We start from the raw sequence: 15,678 nt of genomic DNA on the forward strand, positions 1-15,678 counted from the left end.
TAAATTCTATTTCCTTTCTGCCATGTGATCTTTGTTCCTTTCAGTCTGTCTCCATAGTTGAAGTCTCTCATAATAATCACTCGACCTGTACTCACTGTAGTAATTTGGCAATGCATGTCTTCCAGATCATGTGTGGAACTCCATGGCCTATAGCAACAATCAACTGTATATTTATTATACTTAATTTATATTTAATATAAAATATTCTATAGTATATTTAACATACTATAGGTAGTCAGTTTGGCATACCTATTTTCAGAGATCCAGTAGAAATTCTATGATTCCTTATTTATTTAGTTTGTTAATATTCTTTTTATTTATTAATATTGTTGTTCTTTTTGGTGAAGGCTGATTCTATACCTTATTTACAAAGTATCCATTAATGCATTTTACTCATCTACTGTATCAGTAAAATTCAAAATAAATTTCAAAAATTTCAGATAATTCCATCAGAATTACTTCGACAAAATGTGTCAATCATGAAGAAAAATAGTATTGAAAGATATATTTCTTAATTATATACAACAAAGTAAAATTCATGTGATTTTCTTTTTTGCAAATTAAATTTCTCTGTTCCTTACAACTTGCACAAAAAGCAAGCAGTTATGTTGATTAATTCACAAAGATATTATTTTCTATATCTGCATTTCAAAACTATATCAGCCTTACAATTCCAAGGCTATACCTCCCAAAAATAAAAGAAGTTTTAAATGACTGTGTCAGTTTCAGCTATTTCACTTTTCTGAAAAGTAGTGACTATTAAAAGTACTTCATTTCTCTGATATATTGAATATCCTGATTGTAAGTAAAAGATATCAGTTTCAAACACAAAATGTGATTCACATAACGAAATAATACAAGATGAATCAGTGAACCCAGAATCTTCCAAAGAAAGGCACTCGTGAGTGTACACAGTTCACTGCACATCCCATTTGGTAATCTTTAAGGAGGTGCCTCAACTTATTAAAGTAATTAGCACTTGTTCTTGTGAAACTTTCTCTACAGACTCTAAGGAAGCCAAATTATCACATATCAGTCACTTAGGAGCCACCATAACACCTTCCTCTTTATCATGATTTCGCAGATTCCTTTCTTCACCATCAAGATTATCCTAAAGAAAAAATAAACACAAAATGTCAAAATATTTAGTTTTTTTCAGTATATGATATTGAAATTTAATTTATTGAAAAATAAGCATGAAATCTTTTAACAGCTTTTTTTGTTTGTCTGTTTCTCCTTAAGCAATTTTTAATACTGTATTAAGAACACAACCTACATTAGAAATAAAGGTACATACATACATACAGTAATCCACATGATATATCCAGTCTTCCTACTTAGGTGCTATTATCGCCTATGCTAACAGTTAAAGTCCTGAGTATGCGTTATTCTGCAGATTTTTTTTTTTTTGCACTTGTTACATAATGTTCAGATGAGAAGTCCACATAGTATTTGAACCTAAGGTCCTGATAGATAAATGACATTAGTTATTCTATTGGTCATGCTACAGAGCAGTAGGTTCCATACACAATCATCACGGCACGTTTTTTTTTTTTTCATGAGTTGTTTGGAATTATGGACATATCATCATCACTGTTAAAGAATATCACAACAACCAAGAAAAAAATTTGGTAATCAAATAAAAAAACGTGCCAAAACAAGAAGATTGTTTGACCATAAATATGAAGACAGTTAGGTGATGCAAATAGTGTGCACTTTCATATGTGAATCTGATTCTCCATACAAGTATGAAAGAAAATGCTTCATCCTGAAAGATGATTTATACAGATGTAGTAATAAAACATGAGACATAGAGTTTTATTTCTCCCTCCCCTCCAAGATCAGTTATATGCAATAAATACCATACTGGCTGAATAGCAATTATTTATGTGAAGTCAACATAAATTACAACTTTCTTTACTGTATATATATATATACACATGTTAAAATTTTTTTTTAACATTTATTATACCCAAGGTAAAATACTTTCTACATATATATATATATATATATATATATATATATATTATTATTACTACGGGCAACTCAAAGGAGTCCTTAGACTCATCAAAGGAGGCCCTAAACATCATGTCAAGAACAACTATTCAACATCCACGCAGTATCTATCATACTTTGCCTTGCACTCATTCACAGTCATTGCACCCACAGCAGACTCTGGCAGCTTATTCCACACATTCACCACTCTCCAAGTAAAACACCTAGTTCTAACACCCTTGCTAACCACACTCTTGCCCAGTTTACATGGATGGCTGCTAGTCCTCCCACCACCAGTCCTGTTCTGAAAAATATCCTCTGAATTAATCTTATAGAAACCCTTCAGTAATTTAAATGTCTCAAGCATATCACCCCTTTTCCACCTATCAACCAATTTCTGCAACCCACAAATCTTCAACCTGTTCTCATAAGGTTCATTCCATAGACCTGCTATCATCTTGGTCACTCGTCTCTGGATCCTCTCCACTTCCTCATCATCAAGAAGAAACCCTTCAGCCATCACTGTGTTATAAAACGTGAGCAAGTTACTGAGGCATGATCTACCCTTCACAAAACCATGCTGTCCCCCATACAGTATCCCATTTTCATCTATCCATTCCTGTATTTTTTTCTTGACTAATTTCTCCAAAACCTTGACAACTACTCCTGATATGCTGATTGGTCGGTAATTTGCAACAGCAGTCTTGGAACCTCCTTTATGCAGTCGAACTATTTTCCCCTCTTTTCACCCCCTGGGTACAAACCCAGACCCGAAACTTAAATTAAACAAAATGGTCAAGTGCACTGACAATTCTTTAGTTGCTTCACGTAAGACCCGAGCTGATATACCATCCAATCCCACAGATGTATTCACATTAAGGTTTTGTAATATACTATTCACCTCAATTCCCGTATAAGCTATTGGTTCCTTCATTTCTGCAATGTCACCACCTGGATGATATACTCTTGCAAAGTGCTTGCTCAGTAATTCCACTATATCAACTAATTCAGTTACCTCCCTACCATCAGCATTCCTCAAAATCATTCTGCCATATACATTTTTTCTTTTACTTGCAGCATATCGAAAAAACTGTTTGGGATTCTCTTTAGCTTGCATGGCTAATTTCCTTTCATAATTTGCTTTTGCTTTTCTTACCACACTCATTACCCTTCTGGCCTTTGCTTTATATTGTTCGTGTGCCTGCAGGTCACCTTTCTCTTTAAATTTCCTCCACAGTTGTTTCTTTTTTTGCAGCTCAAGTTTAATGGTGTTATTCATCCATTTAACCCCTACTTGATTTACTATTAGGACTCTAGGTATACAGTCAGCCATTACCTCTTTCAAATGCTCCTTTACCGCTTCCCATGCACTATCAACTCCAGCCCTTGCAGTTTTGCATGCTATGGCACTAAACCAAGCAATCTCCTAAACTTGTCATACTTACCAGCTCAATAATTCCACATATACCCTGTCTTAATTGAAAATTCCACGCATTTAGCCACAAGACCTTATGATCACTCTCACCAATTGGTGGCAATGTGGTCATATTCAATACAGTCAAATTCTCAGATGCAATTACTGGGTCAAGCACTCTCGAACCCCTAGTATAATCCATTACATGCTGTCTCAGGTAATTATCCCTTAATAACTGCATAAAATACAATTCCTTCCTCCCAAGTGTCCTATCCTCCTTCCAATCAATGTTACCATAGTTGAAATTCCCATAATAATTATCCTTCTTCCACTCATTGTGTCTATTTGCTTATGCATAGTATCCATCTATTCCATCACCTGGTCTATAGGAGCACCCAACTGTATATTTTGTTCTGCTAGTCTCAATCTCATACCAAATAGCCTCAAATGTGCTCTTTTCACTATCCTGAGGTTCAACTTCTGTTCTCCTTGGCTGAAGTTCATCAGCTATCATCAATAACACTCCTCCCCCCATTTTTTTCTCTCTGTCCCTCCTGAACACACTATACCCTATCACATTCTATCCCACTAGCTATATCATCTTCCGTCAGCCATGTCTCACTAATGCTAATAACCTGTGGCCAGGAAGAGCCCACCAAGGCTAAAAATTCTTCCTTTTTGTATACATGAAGTGCAGAAGCCTATTGGTCCCACCCCTATCTTGATGCCTTATACTAACTATCCCATTTTGATTTGTTGTCCTTCGTACTAGCTCGGGCATATTATACACATTCTTACACTCAACTGCCTCACTGATGTCTGCATATCCACTCTCTCCCCAATAGCTCAAGTTTCCCTGATTCTGCACTCCACTTTCACTTTATTCAGCAACACTTTTTCCAGTCTCTGCACACCAAATCCATTCACATGCAAACCATCAATCTTTTATAAGTCCTTTCGCCCATCAAACTCCACACCACTCCTTCTGCATAATCTGCGCAAAGAGTTGCAACTAACTCTTCATTTTTTTTATCAGTCAAACCATTCTCTCGCTCTGTGCTTTTACTTTCACTCTCACTTTCAACACTGCTCTCAATACTATCTGGCACTACATTGCAAATTCCTATCATATCAATATTTTCTATCACATTCTGGCTTTCATCTACTACATCCTCCTCATAACCTGCGCATAGAGTCATTTGCAATTATGGCCCTCCTTCTCAACTCTTGTCTGTCATACCATGGCAACAGACTTACTATCTTAATTCTCTCTCACTCTTTTTTTTGCTACCTCTAGTAATTCCTTCAAGTCCTCTCTCATAGCAAATTTTTCACCTTTTAAATCATTCGTTCCTGCCACTACTATCAATTCTTTCACCCTCTGGTTTTGGCTTCTAATAGCCTCACTTACATCCATAATTTTCGCACCCAAAAAGTATGATTTTGTCAAACTCTCATCTATTACACCTCTTACCACTGAATCACCGTACAACACTTGCTCCTTCATTTTTCTTACACTCCCAATTGTAAACCACCACATCCAATGTTTTTGAAAATCTATCATTGGATGATTGATCCAATCGGAATTTTCTTTCCCCTTTATTCCGTTAGCTGATGCACTCAATAAACAATTTTGTAATCACTCCAGCTGCCACTTCGCCCTATGTATCACTCTGCGCAACCATGCAATCTCCCTCATTGCAACTAACTCTTCATTTTTTTTTTTATCAGTCAAACCATTCTCTCGCTCTGCACTTTTACTTTCACTCTCAACACCACTCTCAATACCATCTGGCACTATTTTCTATCACATTCTGACTTTCATCTACTACATCAATCTCGCGACCTGAGACACACTTCAAATCCTCACTTTCCCACCACTATCATTATTGAAGCAAACTCCAGCCGCTCTCAGAAAAGCATACATCCTGCAGACGTTACACTGAACGAACTCTCCTTGGTTAAATTTTTTAAACAATGATTTGGATGCCACTGTCTTTCTTCTCATTAGTGCCATGTGCTACACTACGTATCTATTGTATCTTATGAAAATACTAATTTAACACTAATTAAAACACTTTTTATGCTAAACATCATAAAAAGCCATCAAAGGCTTGAAATGTGGAAAGGCAGCAGGAGTAGATGATATTCGACCAGAAATGCTGAAGTATGGTGGTATAAGAGTCTTACAGTGGCTGCACTGCATAGTTCAGAAAGCCTGGACAGAGGGACGAATTCCCGATGATTGGAGTAGAGCTCTCATAGTACCCATATATAAAAAGGGAAATAAAACTGAATGTGAGAATTACAGAGGTATTTCCCTACTGAGTGTTCCTGGCAAGATATATGCAAGTATACTTGAGAAACGGTTGAGAAGAATTGTGGAAGAAAAGCTTGGTGAAGAACAAGCTGGATTCAGGCCAAATAGAGGCTGTCAGGATTAGATCTTCACTTTACGACAAATAGTCGAGAAAGCATGGGAATATAACAAAGATCTGTATTTACGTTTTGTCGATTTGGAAAAGGCATATGACAAGGTGCCAAGAGAGAGAGAAGCTATTCAATATGCTGCAGTTATATGGTGTCAATGGGCCATTATATCAGGCAATACTTAGTCTGTATTTGAGTTGTAAGTCAGCAGTTAGAATTGAAGGAAGTACAGGAAGATGGTTTAATGTTAAATCTGGTGTGAGACAAGGATGTACATTATCCCCTCTGTTATTCATTATCTATATGGATCACATTATGAAGGAATGTGGTATTAAACCTGATATCAAAATTGGAGATGTTAATGTCAGCTCTTTGCTTTATGCAGATGATGTTATACTTCTAAATAAATCTGCTACAAGTCTGCAAGATTCTCTGACTAAATTGAATAGCTGTTGTAATAGATATGGTATGAAGGTCAGCATTAAAAAGACAAAGACAATGAAAATAGGCAGAATCATTGAAAATGTCAACTGTGTTGTGAATGGAGAACCTGTGGAACAAGTAAAACATTTCAGCTACTTAGGCATGATTTTTACTGAAGATGGTAAAGTAAATATAGAAATAGACAACAGAATCAACAAAGCTGGTATGGTGGGAAGTCAATTGAATAAATTCATATGGAATAAGAACGAAATTAGTCGGAACACTAAATTAGCTGTATACAAGACAGTGTTCAAACCAGTTTTAACTTACGGATCTGAGAGTTGGGTCAGAAGTAAAACACTTGACCAAAGACTAGAGACCGCAGATATGAGAGTCCTGAGAAAGATTAGAGGCGTGAACAGATGGCATCAATGGCAATATCATATTAAAAATGAGGATATTAGGAAAGAACTTGACATTGTCAGCATCCAGGAATGCGTTAGCAGAGCTAATCTCAGGTGGTATGGTCACTTAAATAGAATGGGAGAGGAAAGATTAGCAAAACAAGTGTTCTCTGCCAGGTTGGCAGGAAAACGACCCAGAGGAAGACCAAGATATAGGTGGATTGATACGGTACAAAGTGCCTTAGACGATAGAAATATAAGATCTGATAATGTTGGAGTCTTGACAAGTAACAGACTGATTTGGAGGAAAATTGTAGATAGGAAGTTAGTAATGATGTAATTTTTTCATGTAGTACTGTCATATCCTGTACACCCCTTGAGGGTACATGGCAGGAATTTGATGATGATGATGATGATTTATGCTAAACAGATTAACTCTGCAATATACTATAATTCTGGCACAATTATTAAACTGATAAGTTATTTAGTTCTAAAAAAATAGCGTTATCTTTCGTAGCTCTTCAAACGTAGTCCTACCATCCACATGCCCCCTAATGGAATTCCAGTATATATTTGTAATGTGTGGAAATAATGTATATTACATTGAATTATAACTGCTCTTATCCATAGCAGAATACAACCACTATACAGGTGCACCAAACACCAGCATACTGTAAAGTTGTAGCTATAGGAATATATAAAAATGTCAGAATCTGAAATGGCTTTCGTGGCATGAATACTGGATGTCTTCATATCAGATATGGCACCTTGTTTGTTAGTTAGATGGCTAGTTGGCTGGTATCTGGTAAAGTACAGCCATCTGGTTGGCCCCAAGTTCTAGGTACATGTGCAGCATGTTCTTATTCAACATTCCTATATTTCATTGTCCCTTAATCCAGGTTCCTTCTTTTTTAGTACTTATATCAGATTTTCCTGATATGGCCTGGTAGGCTCTCCATCCAACAGGGTGCAGGTTTGAATCTTGCTGTGGGCATGGATATTTGTGATCGTAAACATCCACGCCCACAGTAGAAAAATCCGTAACCCATCCATGGTAGTAGTAATCTATTATAGGTTGGAGTCGCATAAAAAAAAGACTATTGGGAGAGATCTTACAGGGTCACGTGACTAGAGTTGACATGCATCAAAGATGCACGCATTAGTGGTTATTAATATCTTCCATATGAATATTAATAAATTTACTGCCTAAATAAAGAAAATTTTTGTTATCCTTTTGTTTACTGAAAAGACAAACCACATGAAAATTCAATCAGAAAAAAATGTTGATACACTATATTGTATTACTTTGCATGTACAGTACATGCATCTATGTATGAAAAACATCTTTGAAAACGAGACCTATATACTTTGGCTAGTATTGCACCCCCCCCCCCCCTTCAATTTGAAGATCTGGATTCTCAGCTGATGATAGAAGCAAACAAATGAACGATAAGTGCCACCCACCATTTGGCAACTACAGTGTCCCAAAAACTAAGATCCTAACATTGGCTTTCTAGCAACGATTCAACCACCTAAAAACCCTCCAGAGACAAGACTTCAACAATGGTTTGCACTATACTCTGTGAATAATACTGGTATTCCAACAGCTGAAAATCTTCCAAGTGGTGCCCACTTGGACTGGAATACTTGGAAAAGCCTTAACAGACTACAAATGATAGGATGCTGCAAACAAAACCTCATCAAATGGGGCTACCCCACTGGATCAGATAATTGTGAGTGTGGAGCAACCCAGTCCATGGAACACCTTCTTTCTTGCCCCCCTGCTTCAATCACCTTGCACAAAAGAGGATCTTATATCCTGAACAGAAAGAGCAGTTGATTATGCAAGATAGTGGAGGAACATCTGACCAAATTTAGTGTATATAACTTATGTATAGTTTCTTTTCCATATAATAAAAATTTTTTATAAGCAGATATCCTATAACACCCTCTCAAAACGTTTATAGACCTGTATCACATCACACCACTTTCTTCTGTCTACCAGTGTTTGCAGTCCACATGTTCTCAATCTAGCTTCATAATCTACATTCCATAATCATGGTATCATCTTTGTGACTATTCTTTGCAGCTGTTACACAGCTTCTTTATCCCTTTCTAGCCAAATCTGCCCACAGGTCCAGGTGCAGTCATATCAAGGCTTTGTAAAGAGGCAAAATGACTTCCATATCCTTGCATAACAGTGCCTAATAAGGAGGTTAATGTTCAATGTTCATTTTAACATCACATTTATCCTCCAAGTAGTACTTGCAATTTTTGTTTTGTGGCCTTTGAACTTCACCGTTCTATCTACCATAACTCCAAGATCTATAGCCTCGTCAGTTAAGCATAACCCCACCAGAAGGAGTGACTGCCATTTTAGCAGAAGTGAGATTGCAGCATTCGGTCCTTTTAATGGCTGATTTAGATGTAATGATGATCCTTTTACAGCAGTTGCAAGCTGAAGGATATGCACAGTGAGCAGCTGGAGTTTTGGCCTTGAGCCATTTGTGGTAAGCAGTGGTTTATCTTTTACTGCACTGGCACAGTTTTTTCAGAACCAAGGCTTGGAAGCGAAGCGGTCATGTGTGTTGGCACATTGCAGGGGCTTGTCAGGTGTTCTAGTAGGGAGATTGATGAGCTGTGTCAAGTCATTGCTAATAGCAAATACTTCGGCATCCCAGCTTGATTGGCTCGTGAAACTGGAGAGGGGAAGCCAATGAGCTATAGACGTTGAAGTCCTCAAGCAGAATGACCTCACTACGAGGGTATTTAGACTGTCAAGCTTTACAGAGAGAGAGAGAGAGAGAGAGAGAGACAGTTGAAGAGGTAAGAGTGATTAAAGGAGTTTAGAAAGCAATACAGAAAACATATGATATTGCAGGTTGATGTGGTAGGAAAATTTTGAGCGAAAGTAGGGCAAATAGTGGGATTTGAGGTTTTGCAGTCTCTGGAATGGTATTTTAGTTCTGATGCATGCACAAGTGCTTGTCCTGGTGGCAGAAAGAACTGTGTAATGTATAGTTTTCGGCAGTTAAGGTTTCTAGTGGTTGTAGAGGTTACCAGTTGGGGTTCTGATAGTAATTCTGGTTTAGATGACTGCAGGTAGTGGTGTACATTATTTATATTGCTGTTTAGGCCATGGATGCTGGTGAAGTGGATGAGGAAACTTTTCTTTTCTTTTAATGTTAATGGGTTGCTTGGGTTTTTTTTTTTTTGGTTGGATTTCTTTTTAATGATTTTTTTTTTAAACTATTTTTTGTGAACAAAATTGTGATCCAGAGTAAAATAATTTCTTTGGGTTGTGATCAGGCATGCAGTGATAGGTGACAGACTCACAAACATATTGCTTATTTCGAGGGAACTTGGTCTCCCTCTAGTCACACACTGGTAAAATATGTTGCTGCAGAATTTGATGCTAGCTGATCGGGAAGCCTCCAGATTCGTAACTAACTGGTTCAGTCCTGGGCACTAAGCAGTGGCTGGCCTTCAGAACAGTTTTACTGCTGTACTCTTGAATGTGGGAGGATCCAGGGCCCCCTACAGTGTGATTGGTATGTCATTGAGAGTATCACTCTTCCTGCATGTGGTAAAGGAGGTGGCAGAAACCAGAGTCCTTGCTGTAGTGACCAAATATGGCTATAGTCATTTCAGGTCTCTAATAAGCAAGGTGGTGATTCACTATGTGATGAAAGACATCTACTACCTAGAGTCAGCATTTCTTCCATCTAGGGAATTTAGATTTTTGCAGTGTAAATACTTGTCAGGTTCACTAAAGCCCGCTGTGTAAACAGGCTATACTGCAGAAAGGTGTGGAAGAATAAACTGCAAGAGGCTATGTATTGTGCATCGACAGCCCTTTAGTAAAACATAAAAAGCTGAGCAGCATGTTCTTGAGCAATACAAAATAAATTCAACAGAGTTTTTTTTTGCTATGTAGCAAGTAAATGGATGCATGATTATGGAAGGATGACTTTAATCAATGCTGATGGCAGGAAGATGACAGAAACAGAAGATATAGTTGAGCTGCTAATTGATCACTTTGCAAGAGTGTATCATCCCAGTAGAGAATTTATGAAGATGAACAATATAGCCATGGAACTAGATGATATGTTAGCCTATAGCGCATGGGCTAACATGCTGACATAAGGAAAAGAATGAATAATAGGTATTATTTCTGGGAAAATCTTATGTTACTTCTCTAAGCAAATATTATTTTTATGGCTATTTAGCCTCTTTCTGTTTAGGAGTGCTCCTTTTTTAATGTCATTGGCTTTTTACTCAAATTTTATGGCATTACTGATGTTTTATATAGACAGATATAGGAGGAATAATTCAGACATGCCTTTGTAGGATGTTGATGGTTGGGGATCCAGAAAAGTCGCCCCCAATATTTCGACCTGTGTAGATAATGAGTAAGCTATAAAAATGTAAATAATACACCTAATTTTTTAATAATTCTAATTTATTTTGTTTTAATAGAATAAATGCACATTATTAGTGTTTAAAACTTGAAGTTGTATGCAATGCCTCTAAGGTAATCAATTACATTAAGATTTTGAAAATCTTGGATTATTGTTTTGATTCTAGCAGAAATTGCAGCATACTTCTTGTTTCTTTGCTTGCCTGAATTACCGGCAATTAGTTGTGTAATTCCGAAATTGTGCAGCTCTTGTTGTTTCTTTAAAGAATCGATGAATCAGTAAATATTTGGGAATAAAGTAGCACAAGTTTCCTGAAATCCCACCCCACCCCTCCACACCGTTTTGGTACATTGCTGATCATTCAGTGTTCGTGTGTAAACATTCCACAATTCGATGGCAAAAATGGGTAATTGCTGGCCTCTCCGTTGTCTTCTTCCAATATATTTATCTTCAAAGTAGTTTTCAATCACCACAGCTTCAATGGGGAAGTCATCAGCTTCAACTAAATCTTCAAATACTTGAATAACGTTAGCAGGAGGAATAAATGCCAGTGCCGGAATCATTCGAATCCAACGAGCAAATTCGTGGTCTTGTTCATATCAAGCTTTTAAACCTTCATTCTGTACCTTTTGCCAAAATGCTTTGGGAAAGATGAAAAAAAACAATCAGTATTTACAATACCAGGAAATTCTTGTTGGAAGGCTTCAATGGCACTTTGTTCGAAATCTCTCATAAGTCGCTGGGGTTGGAGACCCGTTGTAGATTTTTAACTTCTTGAAGCAACTTGACGTATGTGGCTCGAGTTTTGTTTGGCAGAAGCGCGTAGCCCACTGAAATAACTGCATTGAATTGAATCACATGAATTGTATAAAGCTGCTGGAAATGCATGGGTACTGTGCTAAAAGTTGCATCAGAAAACTACTCCTGGCTACGCGCTAATAACTGAAGATTGTTACTAGTAGAAAAAATAAGCATGCGACCCGGGAGCAGTTCGTCCTGAGAATAATACATCAAAAACTGTTGTACATTGGCACAGATAATAATTTCTTGATAATTTTGTGGAATTACTAGGTCCTGGAGATTGCTCGGTAAAGCAGAAGTACCATTGTTGCATCGAACGTGGCGAATGGTTCGTTTAAGTGAATCCTTTTTAGGAAGTAATGCCATAACATTGGCATGGGCCTCTGCAATTACTGATGCAACAATTTCCTGTGGCCATTCATTTGTGGTTGTTGCGTGTTGCCGTATTTGACCAATCAATTGCAATGCTTCCGACCTTGCAGCTTGAGCTGCATGGTTATGTTTAGTTACAACTTTCACAACTGGGCCTTTCAAACCCTCTGTCCAAACAGGCCCTTTGCAGGTGGAACATTTTTCACAAATCCAGATTCCATGTTGTTCATCTACAGTTCTCTTTGAAAACACGTAAATGTGGCTGGCATCATCTACCAATTTTCTTTTGCCTGTTATTGACGGAACACTTTTTGCCATTATACACACAGGATTAATCAATCAAGATGCAAAAATAATATGTAGATATTGCACTGCCTGTGATGCCCAGCTTATTCACACGATGCACCTCCAATAACGAGGCGGTGAAAACAGCAAACGTGCGCTGTCAACCCCCCCCATGTCCATCACTAACCACGTGACTATCGCCCTCATGGTTGAGTATCTATTCTTTCCATTGTGAAAGGATTAAAAGTTCCAGTTAATACTTCAATGGAAACAGAACCCTGAAGACATATGAAAGGGGAGAAATTAGTTTAAAAGCTACGTGACAATTTGTACACGAATGTAATTTTGAAAATTTGTTATCGGAAGTTCAGTTCGAGTAATCAAGAGAGTCTAACATTGAATCTCCACTAAAGGGGCTGGGACTTCAATAAAAATTCGAGTTATCGAGAGTTGACTATTTATTTACTTATTTGTAGCCTACTCATTATCTACAGGGGGCAAAATGCGAGGGGCGACTTTTCCGTAAACTGATGGTTGTCTTCTTATTCAGTGGCATCCCGGCATGTGGCAATATACATTCATTTGCTATTAAAGGAAGGAAGTGTGATCGAAAGGAAGGGGGAATTGGAAAATGTGGGAGTAGAGAGAGAGAGATGTGGGAGAATTATTGGTGAGACAAGGGATATGTGAACTTTTTTGAAAAACCCAGTTTTTTTTTTATTATAAAAGGTGGGCAGAGAATGCTTTGGGAGGAGATGAAAATAGAAATTTTTGGGGAAGGGGAAGGATATGATGGGATAAGATCAGGGGTGGGAGTAACCGGGTGTGAGCCGTTTCGACAGTGCGTCATCTTCAGAGCTCGTGGGGGAAGTGGAGGCTCTGTCATGCCGGCTTGATGTTTCTGTCTTTGGTGTATCTGTGTTGTTTCCTATTGGTCGGAGTTGTGACCTAATTTTTATGTTATGGAGCTTCCAACTCTTGGAGATTATGTAGGGCCAGTGCACGTTTATTGAGTTTTTGTCACATTTTATGGCTGTCGTTTCCGATATTCTAAGCATTGTTTTGTTTTCTTGTATATCTATTATTATAGCCTTGTCGATAAGAGATCATTTATCTTCTCTGGCTCTTTCTGGCATGAAGGGAATTTTAGAAGATGGGAACTATGATGTAAGGAATGAATATAGCCACTGTACTATACTTTTTAAGAATTCTACTGATTGCTTCCAAGATGCCAGAAACGTATGTGATAAGAACCCTTTGTACTGTTTCACTGTTGTTTGAACACTCTTTTAGGAATCACAAATATGTTGTATAGGCCATTCTAAAAACCACTGAGATGCATTAACATTTGAACGCAAGTAATTCTTACTGTAGCTGTTGAGGTTTAGAGCATATAATATTATCGTGATGTAAGAAAACGTTTATAATTCCAATCTTCTGAAAAGGTTGCTGAGCAGATTGCTGTTCAATATAGTGTCAAGTAAAGGTAAGTTCTTGATAAATGGAGGCAATTCGTTTGCCTGAAGAGGAGAGGGAGAATAGGATGTCTAGGAAACTAGTTTGTTCTCATTTTCTATTTCCATCATGAAATTAATTCATGGATATAGACTGTTTTATGTTGGCTACAAAAGCAGTTTAATTTATCTTCATTGTGGGGTCAAATGGCAAAGACATTTAGGTAACAAATCAAGGCTGAGGCTGTATGGATCAGAAAATGATTTCTTCTAAATATTTTAGATAAAAGTTGGGATGAGTGTGGACTGAATGAGATCCCTTCAACTTCTGTGGTTAGCAAGGGTGTGAGGACAAGCTTGGGGAGTGGTGAATGAATGGAATGGGTTGTCTGAGTCAGCTGTGACTGCTTTGTCTGTTAATGGATTCCAGGAGAGGTATGATAGATATTGTGTTAAAAGTTTGGGTCTCACACAATGAGTGTTAGGACTCCATGGAGGTGCCTGTGCAATAATAGTTCTAACAAATAAAACAACTTGTGCAGATGACAAAAAAGTCAAATAATTTCGCTATGTCCAACAGAAGGGCTTGTGAGAGCAGATGAAGAGAATTTTCCAGATATTTTCAATCACTAGGCCCCTTAAAAAGTATAATCTAGTGGCTATGTTTATTCCTTGCAACACATGATTGTCATGTTCCCATCTTCTATGGATAAATGATTCCTTTGGGCTCTTCCTGGCACCTAACAAGTTCCATGTTACTGTCACCTTTTGTACTTCAGAGAAACTGAACATTCAGTGGAGAAAAGAGTGCAAGAACTCCTACTGTACATCAATAAGTTTTCAACAATAAAAAATCTGAGAAATCTGGTCTTGCACACAATGGAATTTATACCAACCACAGTATCCTATGGTCTGAAACATGCTTACTTCATCATTTACATCTTTAGTTTAAAAGAAACGACGAAGCCTTACTCATCAATCAGATCTGAACAGATTGACTGCCTCTTACTATAAGACATAGTTGAGTTTAATCACACATCATTAATAATTTTTTTTTTTTAATAATAATAATGTGTCCTCTGTTATCCATTTTTATTGTTCCATGTATAAGGTGAAGGAACTAGGAGACGGGTATAAATTATTCTACTCTGGAGCGAATAAAGAGGGAAGAAATGGTGTCAGAATTGTGGTGTGTGGCAGAATGAAGGGCAAAGTACTGAAAGTGGGCAGGAGGAACAACAGGATCATGCAAATGAAACTGGGTCTTGGAGAAGAGCAACTGGTCGTCTTATGTGTATATGCCCCATATGTTGGCTGTACAACAGAAGAGAAAGATGAATTCTGGAATGTGCCAGATGAAGAAATGAGGGAACTGGAAGAAAATGAATTGACGGACGAGACTTGAACGGACACATAGGGAGACAGAATAGGGACTGTGAAAGGGAGCATGGCAGCCATGGAGTGGGAATGATAAACCAGGAAGGAGAGAGGATTTTGGACTTTGCAGTAGCGTTTGATCTGGCAATTGAGAACTCCTTTTTCTGTAAGAGCATTTGATAACATTTAGAAGTGGCACAGCAACACCAGCTGGTGTGCACAAACTTTAAAATAAGGTCAAAGATAAGAACCTTTGGAAGCCATGGAAGGAAGACAATTAAGTGGTTTTGCTTAAAAGAAGA

The 15,678-nt window shown here is 37.6% G+C and overlaps 1 protein-coding gene across 2 annotated transcripts in view; it reads right to left on the reverse strand.

Moving 5' to 3' along the window:
- Window positions 1-488: 488 nt before the first annotated feature.
- The window catches only part of LOC150096468 (uncharacterized), a 470,709-nt gene continuing 455,519 nt past the window's right edge, over window positions 489-15,678 (reverse strand). For both annotated transcript variants that reach the window (XM_090407965.1, XM_090407964.1), the window contains exon 12: window positions 489-1,111. In XM_090407965.1, coding sequence (XP_090264091.1) covers window positions 1,037-1,111 — 75 coding nt within the window. In that variant the 3' untranslated portion in view covers window positions 489-1,036. The remainder of the gene's footprint in view (window positions 1,112-15,678) is intronic.

This window comes from Typopeltis vanoorti, chromosome 18 (genome assembly GCF_054136105.1).
Source record: "Typopeltis vanoorti isolate ZY-2024b chromosome 18, IOZ_Tvanoo_1.0, whole genome shotgun sequence".
Taxonomy (NCBI): domain Eukaryota; kingdom Metazoa; phylum Arthropoda; class Arachnida; order Uropygi; family Thelyphonidae; genus Typopeltis; species Typopeltis vanoorti.